Consider the following 18,627-nt stretch of genomic DNA (forward strand, 5'->3'; position numbering starts at 1 on the left):
CAAGCACTGCAGTGTAATTTAAGTAAAAGCTGTCATACTTCCGAAATCTCTCCTCTACAAATGAACATGAGGGTACTGTTGGTCTTACCAGGCAAAGGGTCACAAGAAGTGCACTTCAGTTCCATCAACTCATAGAGAGGTCGACTAAAGTCAGGTCCAGCAGGACTGAAAGTGGAACAAATTTCAAAATACAGTTGTTGTGGTAAAGAAATGACTCCTTCATGGAACTGAACTACATAGGAAAGCACTGTACAAGTTTGAAATTTATTTATTGATTTGAAATTTATTCTGATCATATCATGGTATCAGTTGTATATGCAGCTCTCAGCCTAAAAACTTTAGTATAAAGTTACAAAGTTAAAGTTTGGGTGTATTATCAGATTACAGCTGCTGAAGAGGTGACATCTGACTTCCCACTTTAACGCCGTTATATCCTGAAACATTTCAGATTACAGCTGCTGAAGAGGTGACATCTGACTTCCCACTTTAACGCCATTATATCCTGAAACATTTCAGATTACAGCTGCTGAAGAGGTGACATCTGACTTCCCACTTTAACGTCGTTATATCCTGAAACATTTCAGATTACAGCTGCTAAAGAGGTGACATCTGACTTCCCACTTTAACGACGTTATATCCTGAAACATTTCAGATTACAGCTGCTGAAGAGGTGACATCTGACTTCCCACTTTAACGCCATTATATCCTGAAACATTTCAGATTACAGCTGCTAAAGAGGTGACATCTGACTTCCCACTTTAACGCCATTATATCCAGAAACAGTTCAGATTACAGCTGCTAAAGAGGTGACATCTGACTTCCCACTTTAACGCCATTATATCCTGAAACATTTCAGATTACAGCTGCTGAAGAGGTGACATCTGACTTCCCACTTTAACGTCGTTATATCCTGAAACATTTCAGATTACAGCTGCTGAAAAGGTGACATCTGACTTCCCACTTTTAAAGCTATTATATCCTGAAACATTTCAGATTACAGCTGCTAAAGAGGTGACATCTGACTTCCCACTTTAACGCCGTTATATCCTGAAACAGTTCAGATTACAGCTGCTAAAGAGGTGACATCTGACTTCCCACTTTAACGACGTTATATCCTGAAACATTTCAGATTACAGCTGCTGAAGAGGTGACATCTGACTTCCCACTTTAACGCCGTTATATCCTGAAACATTTCAGATTACAGCTGCTGAAGAGGTGACATCTGACTTCCCACTTTAACGCTGTTATATCCTGAAACACTTCCAGAAAACACAAGATGACCTGCTCAATCAGTGCTACGACCTCACCTGAGCATTTCTGACCGGTACCCATTTATACACCAGGGCAAAGTAATGAGACCTGCCTAAACTTTCACGCCGATTGTGGGTTTCGGAACCAGGGCCTCTGGACAGCTAGCTGAGGGACTGACATGACTGAGAAACTAGTCCAAGACAGAAGCTCAGCAAGAAGAACTTGGCAAACTTTACACAGAACAATTCCTCTACAACAAGAACAAAATTAGGAGTCTTCACTGATTTGGATTGTCCTGAAAGAACTGATAAACTTACGATTGTAAGACGGCCTTCCTTGAAACAACACAGGCCAATGGTCCATAAATTTGAGCGAGTTCACAAGACACCTTCGTGCAGGTCTCCTTAACTAGGTGGCTGAAATTAACAAAGGAAAAATTAAGCAAAAGGATATTATAGGGTACTGTTCGTCAAGTGCAGCACCCGCAGCCTATCAAACTGAAGAAAACCAGAGAAAATGTATCATCGAGGAGATTTTTAAAAATGAAGTGACGTACACAAAAATGTATGTCTATCTACTCATCACATGCTAGTAAACCCTTATCTATCATTGCAAGGAGGCAAGACATGTTATTCTCTCCTTTCCCGTTGCTTAGAAATACTTCAGCGAAAACCATCAATATTGACCAGAAAAACATTTCTCCACGCTTTTACGTCACGCGTTAAAAAGGTAAACAGAAGTAAAGTTTGCTTTTTATTGTAGTGTCACCCCTGATGAAAGTGCCAGCCAGATTGGGTTTCTGAGACATTTTACTTCCAAATTCCTACCTCAAATGCCAGGTGCCTGATGAGAAGGCAGTCTGTACCCTATATCTAACTCATTTTATTTTGAGAGAAATAAAGAAACATCGTGTGGTTCTATATTTAACTAGCTCGTGGCTAACCAACAATTAACAATTAACGATTTTCCAGCTCTACCGGTCAATTGTCAAACAGTGTAAACATATTTACAGTAAACACAGAAGAAAAGCAATAAAAAATTAAGTACATTATACTGTATCTTACAAAAAATGATTCCCTTTTTTTCAGAAAAAATCTAAAGAATCATACATACTGCAGTAAGTCATACACAAGATGATTGCCATTGGGTCCATAGTAGTATAGCAGGGTTGGGAAACAATGGATTGACCAACACTTGAGCCCTTTATCAGAGTCGTTCTAAAGGATAAAAAAGAAAATGACTGAAATGTCACTTGAGATAATGTTCATGACTATGATTGCGTCTGCTCTAGTAAGCATCTGTTGCCTATTGCTACAGCTCGGTACCAATTCAGGTCATTGGCCTAGAGAAGACCAGTTATCATCATAGTCGTATTAAGTTATCAGTAATCAAGCTAAGCGAAAAAAATTACTTCATGATTCAGGGACAGAAAAGAGGCATTAGGCTTAATCTACCACACTCATCAAGCATGTCAAGTAACTCTGCTTGACCTTGGATCGCCACTGATGACATACTTCCTTTCGCATCAATCCCAACACAGAGGTACAATCACAGAGAAATGGAGTATACACCTGGACACAAAGTTCTGGATCTAGCAGGGCGATCTCTTTGCTGTCATACTCACCAAGGCACTCTGCATCACCTTGGATCGCCACTGAGGACACACTTCCTTTGGCATCAAGCCCAGCACTGAGACACAGTCACAGAGAGACTGTGGGGACAATTTGTCAGCAAGGACTGTAGCCAGTTGGGCGATCTCTTTACTGTCGTTACGCTTCAGGTCCAACCAAGATATATCATTCTGAAAATGAATTTAAGCTGATGAACTTATTTGGGAAACAAATATGCTTTTGAAATAACAAAAAATGTGCCTTCTCCTCTAAACATTGAAAATCAGATGCGCTTCTACCAACAGCCACTAAGGAGATATTTGCAACAAATGCCAACTAAAAGTTCCCAATGTCCCGCAAATGCAATACGCTTCATCATCCCCAGATAGCCACAGGGGACCAACTCAACAACCCAAAACTTAACACAAGTACTCTGCAAGGGTTGCCCAAGGCCTCAAGTGTGACTACTTGTTCTAAGGTTGTTTTTTAAAGAGACCATGTTTTAAGATAATCTGCTAGTCTTTCCTTTTAGGCAGGCTTACTCTAGCTAAGATCACTTTCTGAGTGCAACTGGACTCAAGCTATATATAGAAACTGACCCCTTTAATACTGGCAGCCACTGCACTGGCAGCTAGCTCTAGCAGAAACAACTTAAGCCCGCAGCACACTAGCCGCCAACTTTGGCGACAAGAAGCGTTCGGCTGACGCCTCTCGACGCCAAAGTTCGCGGCCAGTGGATCCCGGTCAGAGCACACCTTCCCAGAATTGGCGTCCAGTAGCGTCTTTTCCGCCACTTTAACCCATCCTGGGCCATGCAGCGCGAAATCATGTGACATCAAGACGCAAGCTGATTGGCCATAGCCTCGCCGCCGACGCCAAATCAGGCGGCCATCCGTAGCACACCTGGCTTCTTCTTGCGTTCAAACGCGGCGACATGCGTCAAAAATCAAACATGTTAGATATTTGGCATTTTGCGGCAAGTGACGTCAAGTTGCGTTCGCCGACGCTGTTCGTAGCAGACTAGGGATTTTTCAGGCGTTCAGGACTCTTGCGGCAAAAAATGCCTGTGAATGCCGAAGTTGGCGGCTAGTGTGCTGCGGGCTTTACTGAGAACCACGGGATTTGAGCTCACTCTACTGATGACTTCTTACTGAGGGGCCCTGGAGTCGAGCTAACTCTAGCGAGGACTATAACTGGGAGCCACTGGAGTCGAGCTAACTCTAGAGAAGACTACTTACTGGGAGCCACTGCAGTCGAGCTAACTCTAGCAAAGACTACTTACAGGGAGCCACTATTGTCGAGCTAACTCTAGCGTGGACTACTTACTGGTAACCACTGGAGAGTCAACATCCATGAGAAATCCAACCACAAATCGGGAGTACTTTTCATCACATCTGAAACGAAAATTGAATTTTATTCAAGACCCTCAGATTTCAGGCTGCGTGCTGTGGTATTTTTTCTGAGAGTAGTTCACCGATGTATCCTTGTGGGGTAGGATAGACGAAATCGCTTACCTCCAACCACAAGGATTGCACCCATGGTCCTGACAATCTGGCTGTAAATCTGGGCAACATGTTCGGCTTGCATCTGTTCAGCAGCAAGGAACCTCAGAGTACTCCTGAAGACATCACACAAAGTCACCAGGAACTCCTCAGACGCGAACCCTGGGCTCAGTGCCAGAACATTCTTGGCATGCCTTGAAAAAAAGGAAGTGAACTCACTAGAAATTCAAATGATGAAGTAGTTTTTGATTGGGAAAAATTTCTCGTTACAGCAAAATAAAAATTGCCTTTTATATTTTCACAGATCACCAAAGTGAGGCACGAATATTTGGCAGTGTGCAGTTGTCAACGTGGATCCTAAACTCACTTTGATAGCAGCGCCATTGAGAGGACTTCTGTAATAACCCTTAGCCCCTCCACCATCCGCGACACACTACTGCCATCCTGCAAGAGAAGAAATTGATCAGATTTATATTTTTCATTTGTTTCTTACTTTAATATAGGTTAGTTTAGCCAATGGTTTCAACCTCGGTAATTTAAACTGAATGTTTATTGACAAAACAACTTCATGCCCACATTTTGTTTCAGTCCAAAAAGACCAGAAATCATCATTCAGCGATGCGGGTTTCTTATTCAAATAGAACAATATTGAGTGTTCCCAGAGCACTTTAACAAATTATTCTAACACATCTCGATTGCAATATGTCTGTATTATCATTATACACAGTGCCTCATTATTCCAGCAGCGGTCTCAATTTTTCAATCGAGATATGGAAGAATGCAGCCACGGTGAAATATAGTTTTCAGTATGTTGTTTTGTGCTGACAACTCGTTAAATTTAAGGTATGATAGAATTGAAATCAACTCTGCACTGTGGGGTCTCTCGACTAAAATCGAGCCCGTCAGGTTTAGCTCAAATTCTGCCCCAAACCTTTGGTGAAAGCACATATGGCTTCAGATTTAGCTTCACCTTCCCAGTCTCGATTTTCGGACAGAGATCCACCAATGCAGTGTTAATTCCTCAACAAAGACAACTTCTAAGTCTCCTTTTTACCAAGTACAGTAGAACCTATCTATTACGGACTTCCCTCGGGACTGACAAGTGCTGTCCTTAATGGAGAGGCGTCCTGATTAGAGGAGTCAAATTGAAGGGAAACAACCAATTTGGAGCAAAAACTAGTGTCATTAATAGAGAGGTTGTCTTTGATAGAGAGGTTGTCTTTAATAGAGAGGTATCTGCTAAAGGAGGTTCCACTGTATAGAACGATTTAAACTCTACTTGCTAACGTACATTCTGGCCGAGGTTCATCAACTGCGTGAGGACAAAAGTTCTCTTTCTTAGCAGTTCCTGATAGAGTACTCCACCAGCAACTGACGATTGTGGGTCCACATCTGATCTGAAACAGTAGAAGTAGGCAAGGAGATTTCTAAACATCTTTGAAAGGGCATGTTGGTATTCAATAGATATATGCATGAGGACCATAATGACATCCAATTCATAGAGACATCATGAAAGACGTGATGATTATACGAGTTCGTTGAGCAGTGAAGCTCTCTGTGAGAAGACGCTGACAGAGGACTTTGCCGACGTAATCAGACGCCGCAGACTTGGCTTAGAAATGTCCTCCGGATGAACCCAGGCAGCTTGCCAGAGACTGCCCTGCATTGGACCCCCAGAGAGAGAGGAAATGAGGCAGACCCAAAGCCACCTGGAGGAGCACTATGTCAGAGGAGCTGCAACTCATGGGGCTGACATGGGACGAGGCACAGCGGGTAGCAGGAGACCGTAAAGGCTGGATGAAGCGTGTTGTGGCCTGTCCCACTAGGGAAAAAGAGCCATAAGTAAGTAAGTCATTTAGCAGTTCTAAAATATTTTAGACAGAACTTCATGAGAAATCTGCAAGGTTTTGCCACCTGAAAGCAGCCGCAAAAACCAGTGTCAAACTTACTGGCAGAAGGAAACTAAAAGGACACTTTCTATTAAACAAATATTACTCACTTCGCAAAAAGGTCCTCTTGAGAGCAGAACTTATCCTCAAGTTCGAGGTCCAGCTCAAACCATACACAAGGGACAAGGAACTGGGAAACAAAATAACAGGAATACATATATATCCATTGAGCGAACAAAAAAGAACATTTAAAGTTGACTATCTCGAAGACGCATGGTGAGAAGTCAATAAGATTTGGCTTTCATCTACACTGACATGATACACATGATATAAGCTTGAAGACTCTTCACATAGTGAGGAAATATCCGATGGCATGCCAAAAATTGCTGTATGATATCATTTTATACAATTTCTTTCCTAATCGTTCTTGGCGCCAAAACAAGACGGTGCCATGTTGGCAAAAATGACGTCATACCATGTCAAGTCCAAAAAAGACATTTGCGGCGGACATTTTTCACCTCCGCCAGTCCACACAGAGCAGTGGACGGCTATTGCCCGACATGCCGAACACTGCTTACTTTTATCTGAACAGGCAAATAATACCATAGTTTCAGGATCTAATGTTTCCTAGGTGCATTCGGCATATCTAGAGAGGTTGCAGCCAAGTGCTGATCGACTGAAATCGTAGCAGGGCATGACGTGCTATGCATGCATGTTACCAGCATGTGATGGGGACATGTGACATGACGTGCTATGCATGTCACCAGCATGTGATGGGGACATGTGACATGATGTGCTATGCATGTCACCAGCATGTGATGGGGACATGTGACACGAGGTGCTCTGCACGTCACCCGCAGCAAAAAGGCCGACAGTGTTGCCCTCTAGAGAGATACCGAGACAACTATCCACGACTTCGTAAAACATAATCTTGCCCCTCTGGTGTCTGAAGCCTAAAGTCTCAACTTTACACAAGACAATAACCCCTTGCCTACGTAATGCGTACCCCGTACGCAGTAATTTGCTATCCCAGGCCACGTCACGCGTACTGGGTACGCCTAAAAAAAAGCGTTTTAAGTGAATGCATAGTACTGCCATCTGCTAACAACTTTCGTAACTACTCTAATGATTCGTGCTGCCAGTACAAACATTCGGCGGCCATTAGAATTACATACACAATGGCGAGTACTCACGGCGTTCCTCACAGGTAAATTCAATCATGGAAAAAGTGCTCTCGTGTCCCAGGTGGGCAGTTGCTCAGGAGGCAAAGGGTTAGTTAATATACGCACCTGTGCAGTGGTAAGCATCCCTATTTCAAAACAAAGCTGTGAACTCCACTTGGACCTGATCTCCTTCAACGAGGGACTCTGAATCACGCTTGCCGGCATCTCCTTCCAAACCTTCATGACAAGCGTGCACATCTTCGCCATCAGTTCATTTGAAAGTTTCTCCGGTCGGTGTCTGGCCACAGCAGACGTCAGTGACACCAACATTTGTTCAAAATGGTACAGCTCGAGATTGTTGCTGCTTCCAAAGCCCTTGTTGGCGATGAAGAATTGCGAGAAACAGCTACACCAACTCTCCTCAAGGCCATCTGTTGTGCTGCAAAAAACAAGATTAAATGAAATAGCTAGGGCCATTGTGCTCACCTCCCTTAGCGACTGTTTATTACATATGATAAAAGTATTTTCCAATGATCAAGCCCTTAGTTTTTGATTTTAGCCACCTGGTGGCCAAACAAGGAATCAAACTGGACCAAAATCAGTTAGGGAGATATAGCACTTTTTGTGTTTTCGGCAAAGGGCTACATATGCAACAAGTTTCAAGTTGACAGCTCCAGTATTTACATGCTTTGCAACATGCCTTGCTGACGGACCTTGCGACATAAGATAAGCTCACCTCTCTGGGGTTAGCTAAATAGCAAGGTTATATCCAAAATGCAATTCAAGCCCTAGTATTGCACTGAGCAATGTACCGCCTACTGTCATTATAAACTTGACAAATGTTTTCACTGATTTAAAGGTCTAACCTTCCAAACATGCCCTGTTCCTCCACAATGAAGTCAATCATTCCCTCCAGACAAGACACAGCATAATCCAAGGGCTGGGGAGATGGAAGGCCAACGTACTTCAACAACATAGTCATCGCATCAAGTGAGACCTGCAAAAAACCATGGTGTGCCAAGTATTCAAAAATTTGTTAATTTTTTCTTCATGAATCCGTTAATTTTGAATTTTTCTGTACAATTTCTGAAACTGGGCAACTAGGTCCACAGTGAACTATAAGGATAATATCTTTCTCATTAACTCTTTCCTACCGCACCCAGTGTGGGATTTTCTGGGTGCGGTAGTGAAAGGGTCCACACACTGCATGCTACGTACTACTGCTGGCCCACAGTAACCCGTACCGCAAGATTTTTCCGAAGTTCTATCATTCAACCACAGTCCCTATAAGTCTTTGGCTGGTTACACCTGAAACAATGAGCTGGCAAGCACGGCAGTCCACCCAATGCACACCTCATCCCTGAGATTGGGTAGTGCCAGCTATTTTACAATGAAAATTTTGCCAAGTTTAGAATCCAGGCAGTCCGGTCTTCGAGGTGCAGGCCAGGGGTACAGTACAGTTCAAAGGGTTAGGAAGACGTTAGATCACAACATTCTGGGAATGTTACGATTCAGAGGTTTTTTCACATATAAAACATCTTGTGAACCAATAAAGCATACCTTTTTAACATTTGGTGCGCCATATTCTACCTGACACCCAATGGCTCCCCAGATCAGATCCAAATACAGTACAGTTCAAAGGGTAAGGAAGACGTTAGATCATAACATTCTGGGAATGTAACGATTCAGAGGTTTTTTTCACATATAAAACATCTTGTGAACCAATAAAGCATACCTTTTTAACATTGGGAGCGCCATATTCTACCTGACACCCAATGGCTCCCCAGATCAGATCAACCTACAGTACAGTTCAAAGGGTTAGGAAGACGTTAGATCATAACATTCTGGGAATGTAACGATTCAAAGGTTTTTTTCACATATAAAACATCTTGTGAACCAATAAAGCATACCTTTTTAACATTGGGAGCGCCATATTCTACCTGACACCCAATGGCTCCCCAGATCAGATCCACCTACAGTACAGTTCAAAGGGTAAGGAAGACGTTAGATCATAACATTCTGGGAATGTAACGATTCAGAGGTTTTTTTCACAGATAAAACATCTTGTGAACCAATAAAGCATACCTTTTTAACATTTGGAGCGCCATATTCTACCTGACACCCAATGGCTCCCCAGATCAGATCCACCTACAGTACAGTTCAAAGGGTAAGGAAGACGTTAGATCATAACATTCTGGGAATGTAACGATTCAGAGGTTTTTTTCACAGATAAAACATCTTGTGAACCAATAAAGCATACCTTTTTAACATTGGGAGCTCCATATTCTACCTGACACCCAATAGCTCCCCAGAGCAGGTCCACCTTAGCGCCAGCAACTGCACTCTGGCAGGCCTCAGTCAGATTGGTCATGAAGATACTCCTGCAATCAGAATGGAAAGAAGTGTTATAAATCCTCTGCCTCAAGACAAAGAGACTTACTGTTGGCCTCGCAGTTTTAACCACTTTTGAACCCCTTGTCACAAAATGTGGGACAACTTCGTGACCTCCTGGTTGCAAAGTTGCCAGGTACTTCTTCCTTTGCAAAATTTAATCCAAGTACATGTCATGATACTTACGTAATAGCTATCTGTAACAACTCGCATGATTCTGGTGTAGAAACGATCACTGGTTTCTGACACATTTCTATATCATCAACGTTAGTCTGAAACAAATATGACACAAATACTAAATATACATGTACCACATTTTGAAATAAGAGTGATGAAAATACAATTCATTTGGCTCTGGGGGATACACCACTGGTCTGATTTCTTCAAAGTTTCATATATTGAGCCGAGTTGAGAATAGGATTAAGCAAGTCTGAGAAGCCAAATTTTGGGGTCTCCCTGCCCTGCCACAGTCTAGTGGTCAACACTGCTGGGTGCCACGCAATAGGGCCAGAGTTCAATCCCGGGTAGAACCCTGGATTATATTTCTAGATGAACCGGCATGGTTTTCAAGGAACTAAATTCCTGGCTTTTCACAACAAGTTTGAGGCTCAATATGTGATAAAATGAAGGTCTGTCGGATAACTCTAATAGTAAAAGCTGTGCCTGTGGTCCTTTATACCTTAGTGTCTATGCCAGGGCAAAAGATCCCCCCGCAGGTGGAGAGTAGCCTATAGTCGACTCGATACCTCCGGCAGAAATTCCAAAGGGCGTCGGTAATGATGACGATGGAGAGTGAGTGGCAATTATGACATAGAATCTAACAAAGATACCTTAGCTGCAGCAGCACCTGTTGGACAAGCTGGGCTGAATCTTTTGATGATGGTTGATTCCAGGACGACACAATCGTCACAGAACTGATCATAGAGAAGTGCAAGATCTAAAAGTGAAAGTTCGAAATTACATGTACATAACTCAATCATGATAACATTGACAGTTTTTTTTTCAAGAATCATCTCATACATGTAACTTTCATTTGAAATTTGAGATTCGTCACGATTTTAGAAACAAATTCATTCATTTGCACCTTTTTCAAAACAAATAAAGGCAAACAACCGTATCAACTCTTTTAGGGGCGAATTTCATCCCAAACCTGACCATTTCTGCACAACTTCATGTCACTTGTATGCCCAAAGGGTGTCCTTAATAGAGGATTTACTGCACTGCCTTGAATTAGTTTACTGCATGTATCATGTTTGAAATAGGCCTACACTGATAATGTGAACTGCTAAATTTTTGTGGGTATTTACTTTTTCGTACATTTTGTGAAAATAAAAATCGCCAAAACAATTTTGCATTGGAAAACCGAAAGAAATGCAAAATGGGGAAATACAGTAGAACCTCTCTATTAAGGACACCTTTGGGACTGGGAAGTCCTTAATAGAGAGGTGTCCTGATTAGAGAGATCAAACTGAATGGAAACAACCAATTTGGGACCAAAACTAGTGTGCTTAATAAGAGGTGTCCACTAAGGGAGGTTCCACTATATATCACATCGGAAATCATTACCTTTTTAAGCATTTGAGAAAATTTTGTGAAAAATGTGGGGCAACATTTTTTCGGTATACGCTACGCATCTCGTACCCAATTTATCGCATGGAGCAGACAAGAATGGTGTGAAAGAAGAAATGGTAGATGACCAAATATACCACACCTCCGAGGCAAGAAATCAACTCGGATATCAAAATAAGGAAGGCGTGTGGTTCTTTCCATCTCAGCAGCTTGAAAATGGATATCAGGGCGCTCAAAGCCTTGTCGTGCAGCACCGTGCAGCTGGGGTGACCAAGAATACAGAGAAGTCGCTCGATTATCCATAAGGTGAATGCTGCAATGGAAAAAGGGTTGATAAACATTTCGCTCAAGACTATGAGCTGTCTATAATCTTCAAAAGTTTTTAAAGTTAAAGTGTTGGTTTGTCGTCTGATATCAACAACAGTAGAAGTTATCATCCGATTTCACACTTTTACGCAAGTCTGTCCTGAAACCTTTCAGTAGAGTTCAGAAAAGCTGCTCAATCAGCCTTACAATCTGAGCATTCTGATTGGTACCCATACACTGGGCTGGAGTAAAGCATGTAAGGTGAAGAGACATGCCTAGAGTCATACGCCGACAGTGAGGATTGAACCAGGGATCTCATAACTGACAGTCTGGCACCCGATGAAATGACTGACAGTCTTACACCACGGGAATTCCTTTCAGTCATTCACAAGCGTATTTATTAGCCAACAACAGACAAACGTGATGCCATTTTTGATTACACAGCTCAAGTGCTGTTCACAAGGAGAAGAGAGATTGGGGTAAAAAATGCAGGAGACCAGGGCACATGTGGTAAAAAATTATTGTTTCTCAACATCAAAAATTCCAAGCCAATCGAGTAAAAGAATGTAAAGAGCCTCGAAACCAATGCTGGTCTATCTAGCAACTCAAATTTGTGTCTCCATCAATTGGTAACTGTACTGGAACATTTCGTCGAGTAGTAGGCCCGGTTGTTCAAAAGAACAAAAGCCAAGTTTTCCCCAACAGTGATGTTAAAGGTATCCTAAAGAACGTTATATCCTTCAGTTCAAATCTTCACGTTAAAGGGGTACACTGTTCATATTTATACTCGTGGTCCAGTTAAATAGAAATCCACTAATACACAATGCCATAGTGCGGTTATCATGAATATGAATTTGTTGAAACTTGATATTTATAGTACAGTACAACCTCTCTATTGCGGACACCCATGGGACTGGGCCAAGGTGTCCGCAATAGAGAGGTGTCCGCACTAGAGAGGTTATGCCAAATCGTCCGAGAGGTGGATTTGAAGTTCCCGCCTTGCAGGTCTTGGTTTTCTCTGTGTCGACATCCAGAAGTATTAAGGTAGCAGGAAGGGTTGGGCGTTTGTGGTTTCTGAGTCTGAGGGGGTTGGTGTCTGTTGACTGTGCTTTAAGAGAGACTAGGCATGGCGCCAGTCTCTCTTAAAGCACAGTCAACAGACATTTGGTCTCAGTATTTGGGTTTTGATTGCCATGACTGTACCCCTGTAAAAGTCCGAGGAGGAGAAGTTTGGAATGATGAAAGCATTGAAGAAGAAGAAATGTTATTATTGAGGAAAGCAAAATTTATTATGAGACTAGAAGGCAGTGTCCTGACTTGATTATTTTGAAAATGGCGGTCTGAACACATTAAAAGGTGGAACATGGCATTTTATCGACTTTGAAGTGTTCCGCAGTTAAAGGGAGACTATAGGCAGCAGCTAGGTAGGCAAGATAAAGTCATACAAATTTGCCAATAGGGGTCAGTCATATCTCTAGGCATGGCGCCAGTCTCTCTTAAAGCACAGTCAACAGGCGTTTGGTCTTAGTATTTGGGTAAGTACAGAATCAAGGCAGCTCAGAGAGCAATGATTGAACGATGCTGTGGACAAGTCCAAGGATACTGCATCAGTCACGACCAACTTCTCATCAGAAAGCGTCACCACCAGCATATTCAATGTTCAATTCCAACCTGTACCAGTCCAATGCACGCCTGTCATGGTCAGCAGTGGTCAGCTTAGCGCGATATGGAACATTCTTCCGAAACTCAAGCGAGGGAAGTCTGCTCATTAGCCTATCTCGCGCACTGCTCCTTCTTGTCAAACATCGTAGTGAAATCGTGGTACAGTGGGGCGTCCTCGAGGATTGCAGCTGGTCGGACAGACGTGAGGTGGAATGTGGGCGGCTGCACTTCTTCGTTGATGTGCGATGGCAGATAGCACAGTTGTTGCATTGCATGACAGCTGAAAGTGAATGTGATATCATAGAACTGAGGCGTTTGCAATGAGACTATAGGTGAAGTAGAAGGAAGGAGTGAAATGGGCCATCTTCCAGTGACTAATATACAGAGTAAGGGCACTGGGTGTTGTTAGATTCAGCATTGAATGTATTCCTCGTACAAGCGTGAATAGTGTGGACATACAGTGAGAGGTGAGAGACCCCTATTGACTACTTCTTGTAACTTTATCTTGGATAGTGCCCCTTTATCAAGACTGAAACCCACTGTGCGGGGCTAAGAAATTACCTTTATAATCCTAGTTGGATAACCACTGTGTAGATGATTTGAAGAGTGCTCTGTGGATGTGTGCCTGTAATGTCAATGAAAGTATGATGAGGTGATGACGATAGTGGAATGACGAAATATTGGAAAGAGATCTATTCCTAGAAGAACATATGTCCTGTTTTGACTAGGTGGCGCATTTTAGAATCAGCAGTGAGCACTGTGTGTAACATGGTGGAGGCAGCGGAGATAATAACTGTGTCGAAAGTATTGTTATAGGGCCTTCCCTAGGCCCATGGGGTTAAATTTACAATCCACGCTTGAAAAGACGTAGTTTGATCGCATTCAACTATAAATACATTGAACAGTTGGGTTCCTTTAGTCAACCGATGACCTTTTGTTGGGCCATGATCGGGGATTGTAAACTGTAAATGTATTATGGACTGGGAGACGGGGGAAACACAAGTGAAACTGAAATAGACCAAAACAAGTGATTTTGGGGCTTTGGTTTAGACGCATGCCCCACATGCGCCATGCGGGATTATACGGTTCATGTGAACTTGTTGACATCTAGCCTACATGACAAAATAAAACATGATCTAGTGCTGTTATTGGTCATGGTACATGGTAGGCCTAATCATCATGGCTATATGTTTCAGGAAAAGCTCGGAGTAAAATGAACTGCCGATGAATAATGATGTTGTTCATGTTTACCATGTTTGCTAGTACATAGCCATAGGGTATGCACTGGCCAGTGCACTTTCTGCACGTCGTCATGGTCATGTACGTGATACCTTGCATATTTTGTTTTTTGAATGCGCATGCTTTTTGGGCAAAATCACTTGTACCAACACTAATGAATAATGTCTTCTTATCCCTATGACTCCATACACAGTGAGGGCATTGTCCCATTCCCATCAAATGGTAACTTATTGTACCGTATTAGGGTGGAAGTTGGGGAGCAGATACCTACCGTTGCACGCCTGTCATAATCAGTGGTGATGAGCTTAGCGCGATATGGAACATTCTTCAGAAACTCAAGCGAGGGAAGTCTGCTCATTAGCATATCTCGCGCACTGCTCCTTCTTGTCAAACATCGTAGTGAAATCGTAATGGAAAACGTCTGGCTTTGCGCCAGACGTTGAGACTAATAAGTGAAGAACTAACAGGTAAAGAACTTCTACTTGCGCGAGACTGATCTGATAAAATTATCATTGCAGAGACTACGGTGACGTACACATATATTTTTTACAATCAAAAATGCCCTCAAAAGACGAAATGGAATGATTATTTTATTGATATTTCCTACTATATACCTTCCGATTATCACTTTATACAAATAGATCGGCGTTAGGTCGCATGCTTTTCTTTCCTGGTGACACTATAAAGCAAAATAGTTGCAACCCCGTAAATGCGCTATAAGTCCAATAATAAGTGACGGTGACCCGTTATAAATGTTTCGCCAGCTTCGCTTTTTTGCCGCTACGCGGCGCGTTGGGCCCTTGCGTCTAGCGTAGAAACTTTAAACCTGTTGGCTGATCGGTATTTGCTTGTGATGTTGCGTTGAATGACGTGAGCTACTTTGGAACTCAGAGCGTGAATAATCTCTCTAGTAAAAGGTGCCCCTTGTATTGCAAAATCTCCTCGAAATGTCATAATGTGTGAAAAAACACCATAATTTTTGTCCATCAGCCACCTTTGATTAATAATTAATTTTTTCTTATTTCTCTACTAACGCATATTCGCCGCAACACTGACAAAACCGCGTGGATTTATGAGTGTCCGTTGACACAATACATGCAATAGGCCTATGTGATTAGTTGAAAAGATGGGTAAACAAATGCCGCGGCTTAATTAGGATACAAAAACACAATGCCATGGGGTAATTACGTTGATTAATTACGCAAATATCACACCTGTCGGGCCTACTTGACTCTCCAAGCGCACGCGGGAAACCATTGTTTTTGCCTACTGTCCGTAATTGGGAGGGAATTGGACCAAAAATTGGCTATCGCCCTGTCCGCAATTCGGAATAGAGAGGTGTCCGCCGTACAGAGGTTTTTGTTATTGGAAATGACTTAGAAAAAATCGGGACTGGCCGGACGTGTCCGTAATGTAGAGGTGTCCGCCTGGCAGAGGTGTCCGCTGAGGGAGGTTCTACTGTATTTGTATAACTCTCTACACAAAGGCAATGCTGAAATTTATATTTAGTATGTATTTACGCAATTGACAATTTTCAAATTCAATTACAATTTTTCTAATGAACGGCGTAAGCCTTTAAGACTTAACGAGTCCGTAAAAACTAACATGGTTTTGAACAACCCAGCAATTTAAATCAACTGGGCTATGTGGGTCCTCTAATTACCTAATCTTTTACATGCTCACAGAACTTACAATGACAAAGTTGTTCCTCTCTGCACACCTCTTCAGATTTCATTTGGGACAAGGCGGGCGTTTCTGATCCAAGAGGAGAGGTGGCCACGAATACCTGTGGGAATGTCGCGGTGCAGTACCCAATGAACGGGAGGACCACCTCCGTTGCCGGAGACTTCCCATGCTTGGTAATATCATCGGCAACTATAAAACAGAATAAGAATCTGTTAAAGGGGTACACCATTCATATTTAAGCGTGGGTCTGAAAAATTGTAATGCAGGTATATACACAATGATGTAGTGCAGCAGAAGGCGTTGTTTTGAACATGTCAGCCTGCTGCGTTCAAGACTGACAGTCATGAACGACACTGTAGGCAACAGGCAGCAACTGATGAATTTCATGAAATAGTCTAATCGACAGTCAACAGTCTAAACAGTCTAAAGGACACGGGCTGTTTGATTGGCGCAGTGGTAACATCAGTGACTGTCACCTCTGGGGTCCCGGGTTCAATTCCCGGTCGGTCCCAGTATGCTCATGTGACAAAGAGGGCGACTCTCTTCGACAGAGTCGGTTTCCTCCAGGGTCTCCGGTTTCCTCCTACTTACATTACAATCGCCCAATATTGTTTATAGAGCTAATAATGTCCTAGTTGACGCTCAGCTCTCAACTCAATGTTTTAGAACAGTCTAAATGTTCATGTTCTAATACCTTTGTCAAGATCCAAAAGAAGCGAATTGATAATTTTACAGATGGCTTTCCGCTTTTTGCATATTTTTTCCTTCCTGATCTCTGGTGTATCGCTGGGGTCATCATTATCGCCCTCTCCAAGTTCCTGAAGAATATCCACCAGCTGTATCTCTGGCATAGTTGTGCTGTTTAGTAAATTCCGTTTCCTGAAAATAATAAAAAGATTCATAATCATAATCATAACTACATGCAGAGTTACTATGGCACACCTACTGACATTTTAAAGGGGCAAAATACTAGTACACCATTGGCAAATGTCCAATAGATTTTTGGACATTGACATGGCAATTTTATCACAGAGGACTGGAAGCGCCATCAAATCCATCTCAAAATTTCAGGGCACGTCATACAGTATCACTCATCAGCTCATGCAACAAGCAAAAATTTTGTCATTTGGTAAACAACTTTCATTGGCTGAGGTTCTTAACTCTTTCAGTGCCAAGGACGTACATGTACGTCCTAAATATTAAGGTATTTTAGTTCCTCCAGACGACACCAGATGTCCCCAGCTACTCAAATGTGGTTCATATGGTTTCTCTGGCCTGGGGCGTCCAAATTGAATAATTTTTTCGACTGAGAGGGTGGGGTGGGGTTTGCCACCCCTCATTTTAGGTGAAAAATGGTGAAAATCGGCCAAAAATACCACTCCCTCAAAAAAATTTAGAACATAATCCTAGTATGCCCCTACTTATTACTGCTGTTTTATTGAAACAGGAGGTAAAGACAAAGGTTTTGAAGAATTTTGATGAGTGTATCTCAATTATTTTTGTGAGATTTTGGGTAGTGACAATGCCCAAAAGTGCCCAAATCCTGGGCACTGAAAGAGTTAAGACCAACGTGGTGCTATCATCAACTTCTGCTTTCTCCGTTTCTGTCGAATCTTTTCCTGGACGTAGTGTGAAGAATTTCTCACCATCAATTAACACACAGTTAAAACTTACAATCCCTGATTGGAAATAACGTAGTTTGATCACATTCAACTTAAAATTAGAATTTGTTTATCAAGAAGGGTATGGCGGCAATGGCCTAGGCCTAGGGTAGGCTAAACTGGGCCATGGCAATTGGCATGGGGGATTATCAACGATTGAGACATACCTTCTCCTGCAGTTCACATGTTTGGAAGCAACTGCAGAATACCCGGGACACTCTGAATGTGTACATATGTACAGAGGGACAGAGTGTACATAATGTACAGAGCTACTACTGTCCCGGCTATTCTGTAGTTAGGCTCATGTTTGAGCTTCATGAAATTTAGAGAGAATTTCTACGATGCTGAAAAAATGCATTGACCCGAACAAAAGTGTTCCAGATAGAACGTAGGCCAAAGAGTAAGGATGATGCACCTTTTTGGAACACCCTGTTTTTTTCTGACTTTTGACAAGAACAATTTTGACAGGAAATCATTGATAAAATTCAGCATGCATGCAGATTCAAAAGTCAATGACAGTGCTTTTATTCGATTCTCCAACATCTCATCTTCATAAAGAATTCAGCAATTAACCTTTTAACGAATATATATCACAGTAAAATCATGTAAAAACGAAATATTTTCATATTCTGATTTCATCTCGTGCCGCTTTCCTCACTTTCTTACCTCCGACAGCGTTTCTCGAGGGGAAGAGCTCC

The 18,627-nt window shown here is 42.3% G+C and overlaps 1 protein-coding gene across 1 annotated transcript in view; it reads right to left on the bottom strand.

Annotated features, from left to right (window-relative positions):
- The window catches only part of LOC135482687 (serine/threonine-protein kinase ATR-like), a 66,337-nt gene extending 47,759 nt beyond the window's left edge, over positions 1 to 18,578 (bottom strand). Inside the window, exons 1-18 of the mRNA XM_064762944.1 lie at positions 18,503 to 18,578; positions 16,963 to 17,147; positions 16,275 to 16,457; positions 11,518 to 11,688; positions 10,637 to 10,743; positions 9,993 to 10,078; positions 9,676 to 9,796; positions 8,282 to 8,412; positions 7,542 to 7,854; positions 6,363 to 6,442; positions 5,655 to 5,760; positions 4,731 to 4,807; positions 4,376 to 4,557; positions 4,188 to 4,255; positions 2,876 to 3,052; positions 2,365 to 2,468; positions 1,569 to 1,667; positions 89 to 165 (exon numbers count right to left, since the gene is read on the bottom strand). Coding sequence (XP_064619014.1) covers positions 89 to 165; positions 1,569 to 1,667; positions 2,365 to 2,468; positions 2,876 to 3,052; positions 4,188 to 4,255; positions 4,376 to 4,557; positions 4,731 to 4,807; positions 5,655 to 5,760; positions 6,363 to 6,442; positions 7,542 to 7,854; positions 8,282 to 8,412; positions 9,676 to 9,796; positions 9,993 to 10,078; positions 10,637 to 10,743; positions 11,518 to 11,688; positions 16,275 to 16,457; positions 16,963 to 17,119 — 2,239 coding nt within the window. The 5' untranslated portion in view covers positions 17,120 to 17,147; positions 18,503 to 18,578. The remainder of the gene's footprint in view (positions 1 to 88; positions 166 to 1,568; positions 1,668 to 2,364; positions 2,469 to 2,875; positions 3,053 to 4,187; positions 4,256 to 4,375; positions 4,558 to 4,730; positions 4,808 to 5,654; positions 5,761 to 6,362; positions 6,443 to 7,541; positions 7,855 to 8,281; positions 8,413 to 9,675; positions 9,797 to 9,992; positions 10,079 to 10,636; positions 10,744 to 11,517; positions 11,689 to 16,274; positions 16,458 to 16,962; positions 17,148 to 18,502) is intronic.
- Between the last annotated feature and the right edge of the window lie 49 nt (positions 18,579 to 18,627).

The sequence above is a fragment of the Lineus longissimus genome, chromosome 2, assembly GCF_910592395.1.
Source record: "Lineus longissimus chromosome 2, tnLinLong1.2, whole genome shotgun sequence".
Taxonomy (NCBI): domain Eukaryota; kingdom Metazoa; phylum Nemertea; class Pilidiophora; order Heteronemertea; family Lineidae; genus Lineus; species Lineus longissimus.